Source organism: Eucalyptus grandis, chromosome 5 (assembly GCF_016545825.1).
Source record: "Eucalyptus grandis isolate ANBG69807.140 chromosome 5, ASM1654582v1, whole genome shotgun sequence".
In the NCBI taxonomy this organism is placed as follows: domain Eukaryota; kingdom Viridiplantae; phylum Streptophyta; class Magnoliopsida; order Myrtales; family Myrtaceae; genus Eucalyptus; species Eucalyptus grandis.
In genome coordinates this window covers 29070774-29089976 of record NC_052616.1, presented here as the reverse complement: position 1 = coordinate 29089976, position 19203 = coordinate 29070774, and the positions used below count along the sequence as shown (strand labels likewise).

At 38.2% G+C, this 19203-nt stretch overlaps 1 protein-coding gene across 2 annotated transcripts; it reads right to left on the bottom strand.

The window, feature by feature from the left end:
• Positions 1-1500: 1500 nt before the first annotated feature.
• On the bottom strand, positions 1501-9984 carry LOC104443061 (TMV resistance protein N-like). 2 transcript variants are annotated; one of them, XM_039312189.1, is made up of 7 exons: positions 9756-9984; positions 8738-9456; positions 6069-7188; positions 5668-5955; positions 4049-4307; positions 3668-3725; positions 1501-2434 (listed from the first exon to the last, which is right to left on the bottom strand). In XM_039312189.1, exons 2-5 carry the CDS (start codon positions 9352-9354, stop codon positions 4053-4055), a joined length of 2280 nt encoding a protein of 759 aa, XP_039168123.1. In that variant the 5' UTR covers positions 9355-9456; positions 9756-9984; the 3' UTR covers positions 1501-2434; positions 3668-3725; positions 4049-4052. The 2 variants fall into 2 exon arrangements, with proteins under 2 accessions (XP_039168123.1, XP_039168122.1); XM_039312188.1 differs by having other exon boundaries at positions 8738-9446; positions 9756-9983.
• Between the last annotated feature and the right edge of the window lie 9219 nt (positions 9985-19203).

Genomic DNA, 19203 nt, shown 5'->3' with positions numbered 1-19203 from the left:
GCTCGATTGCTGCAGTAGTTCGTGATTGGAGGGGGCGCTGATCCATGGGTTTGCAAGATCAGTCTTTGCTGAGACAGTGCAAGCCACGGAAACCCTGGGTGTTCTTCAATGTCTTTAGTATGTGGATACAGAGCTTGACCGAACAGTACTTGGTGTTGGAAGTGTAGAAGTGGAAAGTGATTGTACTCCTCTAGTTGAATGTCTTCTTAACAAGGAGCAAGGCTCATGGGACATAAGGGCTTGGACTGAAGAATGCAAGACAATTTTGGCTCGACTCGGTTTTGTTCAAATTACCCTTTGTCCATGGGAGGCAAACAAGCTAGCGGATTGGGTGGCCAAGGCATAACGGGAAAAAGAGCTCCCCACCAATTGGCTGTCTCTCCACAATTTATGTTGGATGTTTTAATTTCTGATGTTAACGAACTTGTTTTAAGTTAATGAAGTTTCCAGTTTTTCGACCAAAATAAATAAATAAATAAAAATTCTACAGACCTTTTTTTGTCTTTTTTGGTCTTTTTGGCCATATGGGAGAGAGTTAGTTCGATAATCCGAAGCCGTCTTGACAAGACGATGGGACCACTCATGGCTGACGAGCGTGTAGGTCTAGTACGATGGCAAGCAACGAGCTCCAATTTACAAAAGAGCTTGTTGATCAAACTGATTTGACTCTAACCTCAGCACAAATTGTAATCGGTATTCAATGATTTCTGAAATTCTGAATCCGTGGATATGCATTTGGTATATCCTGGAAGTGATTTTTTTTTTTTCCAATCTTAGCAGTTGATATGCTCCGAAATGTCTCATTCTTGTGTCTCGTCTGTAACCATGAGCTTGACCTCCTCGTTATGTCTTGCCAAAACAGAGTTCTAAACCAGCAGATAATGGAGCTCGTGCTGTGGGTGTGCGTAGTTTGGCTGAAGCCATTTTGCTGGCATATGAGAAGCCTAAGGCAGAGGGAAGATATATGTTCATCTTATACAATGTATATAGTCAAGGTCTGGTGCAAATGCTGAAGAGATTTATCAGATTACAACTAACCTAAAAGGTGAAGGACTTACCTGTGTTGACTTACAAAAATAGGAAAGGAAATTGAAGCCAAATTATTTCTCTATTAGTTGGTGCCCTCCAACAATTATGTTAGAATGAAGCCAGTTATGATGCCACAACCTGCATCACGCATGTCCTGTGCAGATGATTTGGAGGTCACCCTACTCTTTCATCATTAAACCAACATCGAATTAGATTTGGCACCAATTTTCAAATACAGTTTAGTCATGGAGTCTTCCGAATCTGATGATTTATATTAATGAGATGCACACAAGATTCAATTTTGCATAAGTACACCTCCTCTCTCTCTCTTCTTCTGATGCTTATAAAATACTAGTTTGAACACAAATGTTCTGGTGAATTAGTTAGCTTTATAGCACAAAACTGCAAATGTCCAACACAAACCCAAAATTAGCAACTAAGTTGAAATATTACAAAACTAACAGATCAAGATACCTGTAAAAGAATGATTCAACATAATATTACAAATATTTAATTCCCCGAGCTGCAGAGATGGTTTTAACGGAAGGATCCAAGCTCGAGCTTTTGCCTTGAATCAACATGGACATCTCAACCGGACAGCAAAGAGAATGTTATCCAACACCTATCAACATGAGGAGCAACATTTTCATGAGGAGTTGCATTTCTCTCTCTCCCTCTCTCTCTCCAAGTACACCATTCAAGCCAATTTCAATTACTTTTTAGCAAAGGACTTGCCTTTCAAATACATCACTTCCCAGTCGAACTCTGAATTCCAATCGCCGACAACAAGGTGATCTTGATTCAAGAGCCAAAGCTATAAGGCTAAAACTTGGCACATTTGGATAAAACCGCATCAAATTATGCCAAGTAAATCACTAGAACAGAAATCACCATTAGAAGATCCTGTAAACACCACAAAATCCTCAGCTTCAGAGCAACGCCCAGTAGCATTGCATAAGCCAACCCTGGGTATCAACAGGCGCATCAAATCAAGCGGGTGGCCGATGCCACTCATTCCCCCTTACAACTGAACACACTCTTGCATCTATGCCCAAACCAGAGAAATCACCAACTGAACACGGTCTTGACCCTATGACACACCCAAAGGATACCAATTGTCATGCCACAGGGAAATACAATTGCCATTACCAATCAAATACTTTGTGTGAACTACCCATGGCTGTCGAGGTACGCATACTGAACCGACATGCTCGTCAGCCATAGGTCATCCCATTGGCTCATCATGACCACTTCGGATTCTCGATCTACCTCCCAAAGACCTGCTGCCAACATCTTCAGCCTAGCACCCTCAGCCCCTTGTGGCTAGGGCCTTCAGGTCCACCACATTGGCAATGTTAAGGCTCTAGTCATAGAGAAAATTCTCTACGTCTTCGTGGATGCCAACCTAACGAAGATGTGGCGGATGTCTCAGAGGAAGTTTGCCAGGGACTTGGCTGTCATCAGCCAATGTGTAAAACGAAGAAGAAAACGAGAGAATAGAAGAAAGAAAAAGAGAAGAAAACAAGGAAAAGATGCCTTTGACAAAGATGCCCATGCCATTGTGGCTAGTTGGTGAGTTAAGTCCTTATTTGAAAATGACTTTGCCACTTCAAATCTTTATTTAATACAATGTCCTCATTGAGCTCTTTTTTTTCTTTTCTTTTTTAATTATTATTATTATTATTATTATTATTATTATTATTATTATTATTATTATTATTATTATTATTATTATTATTAAAATAACTCCACTTTAAACTCTTATTAGAAATTTTCCCTCAAGTTTACAGTATGGCACATGCGTCCCGAGAGCAGGAGACATTGATCAATCTCACTTTATAGATTCCTGCACTTAAAAAAATGATTATTTCATTACACTTAATGCAAAAATGTTAAAATTAAGGGAAAAAAAAAAAAACCACAAAAAATCTTAAACTATGCCAACCGTGACATATTTACCTTAAACTTTATTTTTTGTGATGTGAAAATCTCCAAACTTATACCCATGTGACACATTTACCCTAAACTTTTTTTTATAACGCCAAAAATCTCAAACGATATTGTATGACTCATTTACCAAAAAAAAAAAAATTGTGACACCAAATTTTTGGGGTAAACGTGTCATACGAATACAAATTTGTGGTTTTTTGCATCATAAAAAGATGTTTGGGGGTAAATGTGTCATACTATCCAAGTTTGGGGTAAATGTGCCATATATGTATAAGTTTAGGATTTTTGGTATGAGGAAAAAAGTTTGAAGTAAATATGTCATAAGGGCATAGTTTAGGGTTTTTGGTGGCTTCTCTAAAATGAATAACTTCGGCAAATTGTAGCATCTTCTTCAACAAAAGGAATTTTGCTAGCAGCCGAAAGTGGATATCATGATTTTTCTGTCTATCAATTGCTTCTTGCGTTGCACGATAGAGGTGAAGTAGCACACCATTATCCCGGCAATAATAAGCCAAGCTAGTATTTGCAGTGACCAAAAATATATATATATATATATATATATATATATATATATATATATATATATATATTCAAATAAAGGAGTAATCAGCTATGACAGGTCGACTAAACAAAAGTCCTCTTGAAAAAAAAAAAAAAAAAAACAAAAGTCCTCTTGTAGCTGACGTACCTTCGAGCTTTCATGGTGTGGTACTGGCGGAGGTTTGCTGTTATAGCTGGCCCTGATCCTGCCAACCAAGTCCAAATCAAAAAGAAAGAAAGAAAGGAGAATTATTTAAATATTTTACGGATCAACGGGAACGATATTCATTCCTTTTCTGTCTGTGACAATCCATACGAAGTTTCAATTTGAAGAACTGAACAAGGCAAGTCAGCCTCTTAATTCTTTTAATTTAGCGAAGTTTTAGCAAACTCAAAACCACACGCAAATTGGGTGCAAAAAGAAGCTATCTAACAGGCTCAATGTTAGTTCAAAAAAAAAAAAAAAAACAGGCTCAATGTTATGGACTTACTTTCAACGACTGTCTTTGCCAAACAAATGATAAAATACCTTATCAGTCTCCGTAGGACCTGTATGGACCTTCAAAATGACATAACCTCGGGCAGCCTCTTATTCTGAGATGACAAGATGGTTTGGCGTATGGCACATTGGGCACACTCTCCAGCGATTGACATTCAGCGAAATCCAAACTATCCAGATTATGTAGATTAGACAGGGCAGCTTCAGGTAACCTTTTCATGGAATTGCACCACCAGAAGGACAAACGCTGCAATGATTTTAATTCTTCCAATCCCTGAATCTCAGTTAGCTGAGGTAATTTCGTTAGGTACAAACACCGAATGTCCTTAAAAAATGGCAGAACGGGCAGCGCCTTAAGTAATGGACACTCCCACATCATCAATGTATCAAGTTTCATTAGGTTTCCAAGCACATTAAATCGAATCTCTTCTACTCGATAATTAAGGAGTCTCAGCTCTGATATTGTTCAAGTTGGAAAAGAGCGACCAATCCATCGGTGACTGGACATTTAATAAAGTCAAACGCTGAAGATTGGATGGGAGCCCGGTAAGAGATCGGCAGTCAACGCAAGTTATTTTGAGTTCTTGTAGCTGAGAGAGGGAACTCAAATCAGTTGGAGGCAAGTTCATATCTCCAACAAACAGGGCTAACGTCCTCAAAGCACGTAGCCTCACAAGCCACTCTATGTTGGGTTCTTGCATTGGTGTTTCACACATTTCAAGCTCAACTAAATTGGTAAGGTTTGAAAGGTCAGGCATTGTAGTCAATGACTTCAATGAAAAGTCTAAAACCGTTAGACTATGAGGAAGCTCTGGCAACTGTTGAATTCGATTGCAACAGAATAAATGAAGTTTTTGGAGATTTGTAAGCTGATTGATGGTTGTCGGCAATCTACTAAAGTTGCCATATGATAAGTTTAAAATTCGCAATGAGGATAGTACCCCAATTTCACTCGGAATTTCTCCCTCCATGTGATTAGCGACTGCAACGTTCAACTGTTCTAGATTTTCCACCATTCCTATGGTTTGGGGAAGCTCACTTATACAAGTTCCATTCAAATTTATTTCCTTCAACTTTTTGAGATTTCCAATACAATCAGGTAAACTCTTGATGCATGATGAAGACACATCCAACCGAAGCAATGATTGGAGCCTCCCAATCGAGTCTGGAAGCTTTTCTAATTTGCACTTCGTGATATATAAAACTTTTAACCGTTTAAGGTTTCCAATGGAATGCGGTAATTTTCTAATGCTTGAACGATTAATGAGTAGCTCAAGTAGTGACTCCAATTGTCCAATAGAGTCAGGAAGCTTTTCAAGATACCGACAATTCTGGATTGATAGCTTTGACAAAGATTTTAGACCGCCCATGGACTTTGGTAGTGACTCAATAATTGCATCTTTTATTTCTAGGTGATCAAGATGTTGTAAATTGCCGATGGACTCGTCGATCATACTTAGTTTAGTGCATCTTTTAAGAATCAATCTCTCTAGTCCCAAGATTGTGGAGAACTCAGGTGTCTTTCTAAGGGATGGATAATCCGCGAGTTTTAGGACTTTCAACTGTTTTGCTACCTATAATGCAATTGAGTTGAAACTTAGAAAAGATGCAAAGTAGATATAATGCAAAAGTATATCGTGAGATCGTACCATGATTTGATGCCATCCTCCCCAGTCTTTAGTAATGTTAACCCCAGAAAGCTCGAGAACTACTAAGCTTTTCAACCTAAAGTTAGTCGCTTGGAGTTCCGAAGAGCAATTGCTCCAAGAGAGCCATCTTAACTCAGAGAAAACATCCTTAAAGTCTCCTTTGAAGTTTCCATGGTCCAATTGAAGGAACCTAAGGTTGACCAAGCCCACAAATTGCTTGCTCTCAAATTTGTACCTTTTATTTGGGTTAGGTGTACCAAGATTGAGTGCCACTACGTCTTTGGTTCCCTAGAAAATAAAACTAGCAACCAGTGAGTACGTATGTCAATTTGATTGAAGTTAGATTAAAAAAGTGATGACAATAATAAATGGACCAGAAAACATTTAGAGGTAAAGATTACCGTTTCTCTCTGCACTACATGGAAGGCATCCTTGGGAGACCACAATCTACTACCCCTTAGATGGATTTCATGACTTTCTGGGTGGACGATATTTCTTCCGAGATCTCTAAGTTGGTCATGCATCCATAGTTTATCATCACCGGATATCTTTATCAGAGACATACGTTTGAGGATATTGATCTCGATTTCGGTTGGATACCCAAAAACTGCGTCCCAATATTTAACTGTAGTTGTTTTCTCTTTGTTGATGAAGAAACATGCGATATCAAGATAAATTTGTTGTTGATTAGGCTCCAACGCTCCGTAGCTTATCATCAGCTTCTTCTTGACATCCTCATTCATTACCTTCTTTAACTTACATAGGGTGTCTTCCCATGTACTTCGGCATTTTCCACGAAGTGTGGAACCTACGACATCGAGAGCCAATGGAAGTCCTCCTAGAGCATTGATTAGATTTTCTGTGACATCCATGTAATCAGGTGGAGGCTTGGCATGTCCCAAGGCCCGCTCACAAAAAAGTTGAAGGGCATCATCCCGATTCATCTCTGGCATAGGGTAGAATGTAAAATGTCCATTATTTGAGGTTGGAAGGTTGTCATCTTCACCTTCCTTTACTAGGAATTCAATATTTCTTGTCGTTATAATGATTCTACTACCCCCACCAAACCAGTTGAGCTCGCCTGCAAGTCTCATGATCTGGTCACGATTGTCGATGTCATCAAGAACAATGAGGACTTTCTTACCATGGAACCTCGTCTTGATAATGTCAGCCCCTTCGTCAATGAAGGATAGGTTTGTGCAACTGAGATTGAGAATGTCAGACAACAATTTCTTTTGTAAGCTTATTATATCATGAGTCCGGACATCTTTAAGAAAGCAGCAATGACCCTCAAATTGAGGGGAGATTTGCCTAAAGACAGCCTCGGCCAGTGTTGTCTTTCCAATGCCACCCATACCATGAATTACGATAAATCGTGCATCTAGAGCTCCTAGATCTAACAGCTTCATAATGTGATCCATTCGATCCTGAATTCCCACCAAATAATCAAGCATGTCCGTCCGTCTTGTCCATAACAAACTAGAAGCCTCTTCCACCAGGAGATTTATTAGTTTATGTAGGCTGCCACATACATAACATGCAATCATCTCAGATTGAAAAACCACAAATGGAATATGTGCCCACACAACATGGCACGGGAAGATTATCATCAAATTCAACGTAATTGGCTTTGAAAGCAACCAGCATAAAAAAAGAGTGATCTTTCAAGCTATGAGCCGTTAGCAAAAATAAAATAAAATAGAAGTTATTCACAAATGAAAGCTACTGCTCTCAAGGTTCTTTGGTCCGGTCAATGGCGGGAAATGATTATTTCATGACAAAGGTCTAATTGAGGTTTGACTAGAATTCCGCCGGTCTGGCAAATTGTAAGCCTGGTCTATTTAATCTCTCAAGCACTTAGGGTGAGTTTAAAGGTCGAAGTAAAAGAAAAAGAATGTCACCAGGAAGTTACCTTGGATATAGGAAACCAGAATAAACGATGAAAAGCATTTTTCTTAGTGTGCCGCAAGTAATAGGGGTAGTAACCGAAATTAAGGAACACTTCCTGGAATATCTATCTGCCTCTAAATGAGGTGCCAACAAACATTTCTGTGAATAAGCTACCAACTAATTTAAGTTACCAATTCTTATAGATACATTAAATTTGTTGGTAATATAATCGATCTAAGTTGGTTGGTAACTCAGATAATGCTTGGTAATTTGATAATAGGGTTCCTAACCTAAGATTGTTCGTGAACTATGCTAATAAAAGTAGGTCAGTTATTAACAAAAGTTGGCAATTCCAAATCCAAAAATAAATTTAGATAAGTGGCTCAAGAATGGATTATTTAAATTAGTTCACAAATTAGTTGGATATAGTGCGACACTTATATTAGGGCTAGTAATTTGACACGAGAATTGGTAATTTGAAAATGTGAAGTAAACAATTCAAATAAGAGATGGTAGGTTTTACAAAAGTAGTGAAGGGGCAAAGGATCAAATAAACAAAGTAAATGACTCAAATAAACACCGGTAACCAAAAATTAGTTTGTAAAATAATTGAAAAAAAGTTGGCAAGACACAATCAAGATTGTTAAATTTCATATAAAAGTTGACAACTGTGAAACTAGGATGGTCCTAAGACAAAAGGAAATCCGCCCACGCGGTGCCATAAATGAGATCTGGGGCCATGAATAGGTCCATCGGTAAAGCGTGAGCAATAACCAAAGTTTTTTTAAAGCTTTATGCTAGCCGAAAGTGAGCTATGAAGTTAAGAGATTTAATTTTATTTTTTTTCATTTTTCACACGTGTAGTCCTACTATTTAATCACATCTTAGATTTTCTTGAATATCTTGGTTTTTCTTATTTGCATCAATAATTAATAAATTAAGTTGATATGCCTTAGACTATTGTTACAAAAAAATTGGGATTAAAAGTGAAGAGTCAATTTCTGCAAGAGACCTCGCTCCCTCAGCAAAATTTCAGGCTCCCTCGCTCTGTCCAATCCAACCATACATCACATGAGATTGGACAGCGACAAATTGAAAGTTATTATTTTGGAAACAGTATTATAAAATAAAATCTCGAAACTGGCAAAAAGAAAATAAAGTTGACAGAAGCTAATAATACCCATGATCTTTTAGATTCCATCCCTTAATTCTGGCAACTCCTCTTAAAGCCTCCTTCCACTGCTTTGCTAAATCCTTCCCAGAGTCCCTCTCATGTTTTTGGAGGGCTTTCCAATATAACTTGGTATTAAGCTTGACATCATCCGCATCCACATCGTAGAATATTGGGAGGATCACTTTTTCAACATTGTCTCTTGATAACTTCACTATGTGCGCAAGCTCACGGAGGCACCACTTACTTGAAGCATAGTTTTTGGAGAAAATCAAGATGTAAATTCTGGATTCGTTGATCGCTTGCAATAGACTACCTCCGATCTCTTCGCCGACTCGGAGCCCTTCGTCGTCTTTGAAAATGGATATTGCTGCACGTTTAATGGCTTCGTAGAGAGAATCAGCGATAGTTAAGCGGGTGTCGGGCCCTCTGAAGTTCAGGAATACCTCGTAGCCCCTCCTTGATCTGTCATCATGGCTACTGCTTGCTTGAGCTGCCATCGCCGCTGCCATTGGCCCCCTCTCTGGTCCCCCATCATGGCTACTACTTGCTGGAGCTGCTGTCACTGCCATCTTCGCCATTGCCGCAAGCGCCGCTGTCTCTTTTGCCTGACTATACATGTTCATTCCGGAAGGATGATGGAGTGATTGATCTCCAAATTGAGTCTGATGGGTGACTCGGGAAGTCTGAACCTGATCCTTGAAACAACTTGACGAAGCTGTGGAAGTCTTGATCAAATTTTAGAAAATTGTGACTTCTCTAAGATTCAAGTCTCTATTTGGTAGTTGAAATTGGTTGTCTCTAGCGTTATTTGTGATAATTAAAAATATGGGCTAATGAAATGAACAGAAAGCAAATTGAAGAACAAGCAGAGTAATGTTCAGATAAATTTACTGAAGAATGGCGGTGGAAACGAGCTTGTAAATAGGCAAGTCTGTTTGGTCTTGGAAACAACAGACCAACTAAAGCATGAAGCTCTTTCCCCTATCCTTTGTAATACACAAACATCTAACCATACTTTCCTTACCTTGTCCCATTTGCTCCTTTGCCTAAAAGCCCCCACGCAAACAGAGTTGAGATCGCTCAGTTGATGAATCCTTTGCCGGGAAGTCACTTGCAGCCTTCCTTCATAAGCTTAACAAAAGGACCATACAGGTTGCACTAAATAGGAGGCTAAGTTGATGAAATAATTTATGAAAGTCGTCGTCGTCGTCGCCAGAGGTGGTCTTGGAAATATATCTTATTAGTACATTGTTATTAAGCTCCATTTGCCAGGAAGTTACCTGGGGCCTTCCTTTATGTATATAAACAAAAGGAAAAAAAAAATCAGACAGAAATTTCTACCATAAACCGTGTCATTAAAGTTGCATTAGGACAAATTGCTTCAATTCCAATTGGGACTAGATGGCGGCTAGTCTAAGAGGTTTAATGATCTAAACAAATATGAGGACCAATGGCTGAATGCTGATTAGAGAGACGAAGCAATGGGAAAGAAAGAATGAGAAGGGTTGAGTATAATATGAATCCGAGGGATTCGCAAGCCCCAATAGACTCGTCGATATAATTCTTGACATTAGGTCCAAGATCCTAAAATCGTAATGCATCTAATTGCTAAATGCGAAGAAATGCAATTAAAAATTGTCAATACGAGACTATGCAAGATCGACTTCTTTTGTTAGAAGTCAAATTTTATGGTCATCGGCGAATTCGATCTTTAATTTTTTATAAAACGCATGAATGATCCATGGAGAAAAATTTATAAGTTTTAGCCCGTCTTGTATGTCAAGCCTTCTACTGAGCTCATTGAAATTCATAGCCAAGTCCTGTTTTCTTTGATGCGAAGTCACCTGCTGTCTTCCTCCATTAACAAAAGAAATAAAAACCTTTTGAGACTCACACCAAATTGGCAGCTGAGGAAAAAATTTATCAAAGCCATAGGAGGAGATGGTCTCGGAAATATTTTGTTATTATGTCGATGAACATTTACATGTTCCCCTTGCCATTACTTCGTTATGATGTCAAGAACACTAATTCAAGCTCTTCACATAAAACAAGTAGTTTATCGAATTTAATTCTTATACAGCTAGTTATAGTTGTGCAAGGCTTCCCTTAATTAGACTTCGAAAATCCCTTATAAGATCTTATGAACATACTCTCTTGTCTTGAAAATTGTTGGCTGCTATGAAATCATACGCTGACTGGAAATTGCATGTTAACTTCGAAATTATACGCTATTGCAAAGAAGTTACATGAAACTGAAGAGAGACTAGGATTGCATGCTATGATTGCACATCGAAAGATTGATCAATGACAGAATGAAATCGTTTGCCCATTGAAATTGCATACTGAATAAAATTGCACGCTATCATTAATTGCACGCTGATTGAAATCAAATTTTTGATTTTGTTGGGAATTTGATTCATCTCTGTCGTTTGTTTATTGGTTGATTTGGCATCGGATTCATATCTGCTTAATTGGACCTTGATTTTTTTATGGAAATTCCGAAAAAGAATGTTCTTCCTCCTTCCCAGTGATTTTAACATAGTTGAGATTTTTATAAATTTTACTCTCCAAGGGGTGACTTTTATGATTTTATTGATTATATTAACCTTTGTTTGTTGGTATCTATTAGGGGTTGAAATTTCACAACTCGCTTTGCTGTTCTTACGAGTGCGTTGTCATTCTCTAAATGAAATTTGTAAGACTCATTTGTTTTGGGAAAAACATTTTTTGAGAAAATAATTTTTTAATTTTCCGATATTTGGATTGTCGAGGAAAACGAGTCAACAGACACACGAGTCAATTGACTGGTAATTGGCGGTATGTAGACCAGTGCATACTAAGCAAATTAACTAGATAAACAAAGACTTGCCGATGCACTTGTGTATATCCTGAGCAAAGACGAAAGGCCACAGATTTGTTTTTTATTCAAACTATGCAATTCAATGAGAATCACAAGATCCCAATTGAGACGATTTTCCTAGTACCTTCCCATTTAGACATACATGGGATATGATAATATAAAATGATATATGTGGTGTGATTCAAAAGAAGAAATGATTTCAATTATCACATTAGGTCCACTCAAATTTGGTGCGATCATGAAGGCAGCATAATGAATCTCCTTTAATCGTTTTGTCTGTTTTGTTCTTGTATGACGAATTTCTTTCCTTATTTTTAGGCTAGAGAAGGCAGCTTTCAGTTGCTTTTGTGTTGCAAAAGATCAGCTTTTCTCAGTGGAGCCAGATTTCCATTTTCCTATTGCTAAGCCAAGCAAAAGCACATCTTATTTTCAATCTAGATTTGCACTAATCGGCATGATCAATTGATTCTTGCCTTTATTCCACTTATTACGCATGATTTACCACTAAAAAGCCAATTATTTGTGCTTGGTATTTGCACAATCTTAAATCTTTCAATGAGAATTTCATTCACAACCAAAAAAAAAAAAAAAAACAGAAAGAGAGATCGAACTCATTAATACTCTGTTTGAGAGACTTGCCATATTAATTATGTTATTTTGTTCAGTTAAATATTTGATAGTTACCAAAAATAAAGGGCAAGATGGTGAACAAACCAATCTACTTCTTCCAGATCTACCTAAATATGGCTGGCTGTCTAACTTTAAAAATTTGTAGTATACATATATAATTACATTAATGCAAACGATAATATTTGAACTTACAGAGCTCCAGCTTGAACTCATTTTATAACAGTGATTATATCGAGTTGACTTGAGCTTGAAATCTCGATTTTTTTCTCGTCAAGCTCAAGCTGGAAATTGAATACTCCATAATTCAAGTAAAGTTTCGAGCATCTACTATCTAATAGGAGTTGAGCTCGAGATTCGCACTACCATAATTTAATACATTTGAACATTTACAGTTTACTATTTCAGTAGAATGGAAAGAAATGCTACAGAAAATAGTGTCAGTAGTCGCTAAACCCATAGAAAGCAATCGTGTCTCTCTAGAACTATCCCATGGAAAAGGAACATGAACATGCCAGCGTCTCTTGAATATTTGTACTTAATTAAATCTTCGAGAAAAAAACTTCAAAATCTTCTCTATGATTGCTTTCTTCTCTCTTCATCATGAAAAAGTCCACTTAATCAAATTCAAAACTGATCAATTACCTCAAAATCCATAAATTAAGGATCAGATAAGATGCGAGCCAGCATCAATATGGATGACCCAAGTACATGATCATGCCGGTGCTATGCTTGGACTAAACCACACATAAGGAAAAAAAAAATCCGTATCATATGCTTAATCTCCATGCAGACCTGTGTTAACCGTTATTCTTTCAACAAATTATTTCTATACACGATTTCACTGTTTCTTATGCGTTTGTTTTGTTTAAAAAGAAAAAGAAAGGTGATTAACTCGATTCAGTTAAATGATTTTATTACAAATAGTAACATTTTGGGTAACTAAAGATTCAAAAAGGCAAAATGCCATATAAAGCACCTTTCACTTCTGCTTTTGGCTCTTTGCTATCGTATCATCTTGCAAATTTCTTCGCTTAGCTTCCACGAAAGTCCCCTAAAAAAAAGGGATGGCTTCAATCAAAATTCTGAAAGAACGCCGAATGGCAAGAAAGCAAACATGTCTTTAAGAAAAAGTTGAAATGCCATGTCACGTCTTTATTTATTTCTGTCTCCATCATTGAACTCTATTCGGTGAAAGCTAAGAAACTTTCCATGAACATGCACCGCACGACTTGTCTTCAAGAAAAGCAAAGGTCATCTCATTATCAATAAAGCTTAACTGGAGTCACTACCTACCACTAACAATCTATGATGTATCAGGTTCAAGGTTTCTTTTCTCCGAGCATTTTGGATCCTTCTTTTCATCTACCACCGGAATTTCCTCGCAAAAGATGCATCGTACGAATATGTATGTTTCATGTTGCCCTTCCCCCATTTGCTCCTCAATCTATAATTAGTCAAATTTCGCTTCCTTGGATCAATTCGAACCTGTCCAGGAAATTCACATTCCGAGAAGAATGTAATACACTAAGTTAATTGTGCAGTTTCACATCTAATAGTTGATGTGTTAGTATAGCTAGTTTATTTGGGACTAAATCACTTTATTCAGTAGGCTCATTACCGTGTTATTTCCATTCTTTACATTAGTAAATCCACCTTATTTTCACTAAAATGACAAATTTTAGTCATATAGAAGTGGAAATAGCTTAGCATCTTGGCTTGTGCATATATCATCTGGTACTATTCAACCAATATACATATTAGTAGCCTTTGATTGTCTTTGTCATTTTCAAAATAACATAGGGATTTTCCCAGCACTAGTTTAAATGTGGATTTCAGTTTCATAAAGCAAACTATTGGATTGTGCATTTGACACGCACCCAAATTCATAAGATTTATCGCACGGAACAAATTTAGATAGCATCTTTTTGCACCAGTTTGAGTGCACTTGAATTTTGCTAATACTTTGCTTAATCACAAGATTTAAGTGACTGACCTGCCTTGTTTAGCTCCTGCTTTGTCAATAACGAAACTTCTTATGGGTTAATCATGAAGAGAAAAAGGAATGACTACAATTATCCCCTTTGATTTTAAAAAATGTGCATATAACGTTAGGTATACTAAGAAGGCATACAAAATTAAGTTTGACAAGAGGTATTTTCAACAATCAAATTACTCGATTTTCCTTTACATCATTTCTCTTTAATGTTCATTCTCAAAAGAGAGTGAAATTACATTTTTCTTCTAGGGTTGTTTGCTCTTCGTTCATTTCCTCCAATCTTAAATTACCAAACACAGTTGGGGAAGATGTACACTCGATAAGGCATTTACATTCTTGAATTCTTATTTGTGGTGGTAATGACATCTCTTTCTCTTTTTCTTTTGCTATTTTGAGTTGGGTCTATGAATTTGATGACTCTAACTCATCAATGAATTAAATAAGGCAAATACAATAACTTGGATTGCTCCATTTTGTATCATCTTTGTTTCCTATAGTTTCGAAGATTGAGCAGGGATTATCTAATGCTGCACAATCAAAGATCACTGTCGGCTTTACTCCACATCTGATGCCATTCTTAAAGTTGAAGTTCTGCTTCTCCAGCAATAATTATTAGCTTTCTTCATCTATTTATGCATAATCCTGGAATGCAGTCGACTATTCACGTTGAAATATCTTCAGGTGTAACAATGGGGATCTATACCAGCAACTTAGAGTTGTTTGCCGAGCAAATTTTTTTTTACTAACAGTCCTGTTCCACTTAGGCATTCAATCACTTATAATACTAGGTACTAACCTTAGGTTTTGTTTGCTAAAGTACTTATTTTCAGTCCTCATAATTAGCTTAATCAAAGTACATAACTTAATTCATAGATCTAGGTAAGTCAATCAAGTAGTAGGCATGCTGGGGGACTAAAACTTAAAAGATCCGCGACTTCCTTTCATATTCTCGAGTGCGCTTCCCACATACTTCATGTTGTTTGATTGCTTAATTCACTTTATCTTGCTGGATGAGGAATTTGTTGTTGTTAATAAAAGGAGTTGGTCCTCATACTCAACATGTGTGAGGATCCTATTATTGTGTTATGAGTGTCTTTCTTGATCGAGTATCTAGATGAGCAATACTAATCTATGTAGTAGGTTACCAGGTGTCTATTTTTCATTGAGTGCTTTACTTTTTGTAGAACATCAAAGTCATCTTTTGATGGTAAACTATCTAAACATCTTTTTTGCAGATTGACAATCTACTAAAGGAAGCTTATGGTCTAGCTTTGCAGAATCTCAATGAGATGACAGGATCACCTGAGATTATGGGGCTTAGCCAATTACCATTGTTTCTAGGACGCACTCTCGTAAGTGAATGAGATTATGCATGGATTTTGTTCAAGAAAGCTTATTTAATTGCATTGGCTATGTCTAAGCTGTAGCTTTTGTTTATTCTTTCCGCAAACTCATTACACCTTTCCTCATCTCTCTCTCTCTCTCTCTCTCTCTCTCAATATATATATATATGCACTAATAATGTGGTTATTGTTAACTTTTTAAATAAACCTATTTGATCTTTGTGTCTATCATTCTTACATTTGCTAAGAAAATGTTTTTGTTCATGCTCCTCTAAGGCCATGGTGAAATGTTCTTTTACATAAACGTCCATACTTTGGCAAGACACACATCGTTGGTGGAGTAGCATTAGCTTGTTTTCTTCAATCCATATCAGTGAAAGTGCAAGCTGTGGATAAGTACATCAGTACTTCTGAGCATTTTAATTTGGCCTCTCATTGCTGCTACTGGTTATCCTAATTCGACGGTTGCAATAGACAAAGGGACCTCTATTAAATGTATACAAAAGCAGCAAAAGAAAGCACAAAATTGTGAAATGTTTGGAAACAAACAAAGTTCAATACAAGATTGAAATACCACTACAGCCAAGGGGTTCTAATTATATTATTTTCAACAACAACAATGAGGATCCTCCCATAACCACTAAAGAGGCCAAATTAAAATGCTTCATGTGTGACATCCTGAATTTCGATCCCGTCTCGAATATATGAAACGGGCATTTTGTCGACATGCCTATGGTCCTTTTCCTCTAAGTTGGCCACTCACGAATTAACTAACCTATTAGATGAAACCATTAAGAGATATAAACACGACAAACTTGAGAATTCGATCGGAAATAGACTGCTTGACCATAATAATCGGCAAGAATCAATACGACCCCGTTATAATCGATTAGTGATCGGATATAGGTCGATTCGACGGAAACACATAATTAAATTATGGGCGATTCCACCTGATTGGGAAATTCGCGTCGAACGACACTAACCCGGTTTTCTATTGATTTTGTACTCGGTACATGTAATTGAAACCTTGCGATTTTTACGACAACCAAGAGTCGTCTATGAGTCGGAGATGCACAAACGTGAATTGAAAATTATCGACCACAAGTCAAACGTGCTAAAATCCCTAAAAGCTACCCGGTAGGTTAGGTTGTACTAAAATCGCGTTCGGTCGATTTTAACCACGAAATTGAATTCGGTTTCGGAAATCGGATGTTCAAGCGTGTCATGATTTATTTTTAGGATCTCATCTCATCTTTCAGAGAAATTCCGTCGAGCCTAGAAAATTGCGGAAAAATCAATTTTGGCAAAAAGAAATATAAAAAATTCGGATGGGCAGCTTCAAGGCTTAATTTGGCCTCTAAATTGAGTTTGTTTGTGAAGATTCGGAAGGAAAATTGCCATTGGAGGATGCCTTGACAAAGATGGGCTGAAAGACTTTGTGGCCTTTGCACTTGAGTGCTTAGGATATTTCCCTTGGCTCCCAATTGGCCAAAGCCTTGACTTCCTTCTCCCTCTCTTTCCTCTCCCTTTCCCTCTCCCCTTGAGCATGCGCATCCTCCCTTGGCCGAACCCCGCCGTAGCTTCTTCTTCCTCACTTCTTCTTCTCCATTTTCATTCCCTATTGTAGCACACTCCAGCCTACCACCTTAGCCAACGTCATTCCTTCGCCGACCAGCACACAGCCACCTGCCAGCCCCCAACCAATCACACACCACCCGCCAACCCTTTGTCTCTGTCCAGCCCCCTTAGCCCGTTCTAGCAGCTCCACTCCTCAGCTAGCTCGCCCACTGTCCGCCCATCTGCCAACCTCTAGCTCGCCGAGCAACCGCCTACAGCGCCCCCACCACTCCAGCCGCATCCGCCTGGCCGTCCAGCACCACCAGCTGAGCCCGATCAGCCTGCCTTAGCCCCTCAACAGAACCGGATCCCCCTTTTAGTTGTGAGCCTTGTAGACTGTTTTCAGCCTCATCTAAGCCTCCATTGGTGATGTCGTACTTGCGAGATCTCACTACCTCCGTGCCACCGTTGCCGTGAACTCGTTGCCACCTTAATCCAGTGAGTTAGCTCCCTAATCCCGGATTAGGTAGTTAATTGCACTTAGGGGTTAGTTTAGTGATTAATTAGGATTAGTGTTAATTTAGTTAGGTGGTTAGTTTGGTTAGGTTATCTACCCTAGGTTAGTTTATTTAACTAGGTTTAGTTAGTTAACCATGGTTAGATTAATTAAGTTAGATTTATTTATTTTAATCGCAATTTATTTAATTAATTTTAATTAGTGCAAATTGTGACAGGATAGCCATTTATCATAATTTTACGCCGATCGTCATGGTTGAATTTATATGTGAATATGATTGCTTATTTGTGCAATTGAGTGCTTGGTGATGATTATTATTGCAAAAATATGATTTTATGGTATTTAATTAGAAAAATACCGAGTGTCGGTTTTTGACGTCAAAAATATTTATGTACTATATGAAATTGTGGGCAAAAGTACTCTTCAAGCGCCAAAAGTTACGAAAGTGATATTTAAGTGCCAAAATCGGAGAGAAATGGATCATTTAAGTGTTAATCCGGCCAAAATCCAACCAAAATGCCGACGTGTGTAATTTCCGAGTGAAGTAAGTGCAAAACGGCGTCATTTTGCATGCCGATGTGGCTAGACAATGCAAAAATGACATCGTTTTGGTGCTGATATGGTAATAAATTAATATAAAAATTAATTAAATTTAATTTAAAACTAAATTTATTTAAAACATTTAAAAATACAAAGCAAGGAAGGGGTCCCTCTCTTGTCCCACATCGCCTAGGGAGAGAGTTTTGAGCTGCCTTATAAGGCAATAAGCTCTCTAACTATACATACGTATTTTCTTAGGATAGTATGGGCTGCCTCGAGAAGAATAAAACCGTAAGGACTTAGTGTCCAAAGTGGACAATATATGTACAGTGGAGACCTAGTGCATTACAAGTGGTATCAAAGCCGACTCCCTACCGCGTGTGGGGCAACAGTGAGGACGCTGTGCTCCTAAGGGATGGAAAGTGTGACAGCCCAAGTGGCGGTGCGCAAGGAGGAGGGATGGCGGTGCGCGGAGGAGGAATGGCGGTGCGTCCGCACCTCGGTCCCCAGACATGCGCAAGGAATGGGTCCCTCTCTTGTCCCATTGCCTAGGAAGGGAGTTCTGGGCTGCCTTATAAGGCAATGGGCCCTCTAACTATATATACATATTTTCTTAGGGTAGTATGGGCTGTCCTGAGAAGAATAAAACCGTGAGAACTTAGTGTCCAAAGTGGACAATATGTGTACAATGGAGACCTAGGGCGTTACAATTTGTCACGGTCCGTGATTCTCCCGTACCTGTAAACGCTTGAGAGTGAAGCTTGGGGTTATCAAGTGAAGAGTAAGGATGTAGACAAGGTCCGTGATTCTCCCATACCTATAAACCCTTGAGAGTGAAGCTTGGGGTTATCAAGTGAAGAGTAAGGATATAGAGATGATGAATACAACTAGTCTGTGAGAGTGGCGTCAAGACGGTTAGTGCTAGGAGTTTTAGAATAGGAGGATTATATTACTTAGGAGTTCTAAAGGCAGGATTCGTCTCTCCTGCACAAATTGGTCAAGAGCTGATGCCGCTCTTCCGATGAGGCC

Coding starts and splice junctions, on each gene's coding strand:
- LOC104443061 (XM_039312188.1), bottom strand. Junction 7,189..8,737: donor TGGAATCTAAAAGATCATGG/GTATTATTAGCT, acceptor TGTATGTGGCAG/CCTACATAAACTAATAAATC. Junction 4,308..5,667: donor GAGGATGGCATCAAATCATG/GTACGATCTCAC, acceptor AAATTACCTCAG/CTAACTGAGATTCAGGGATT.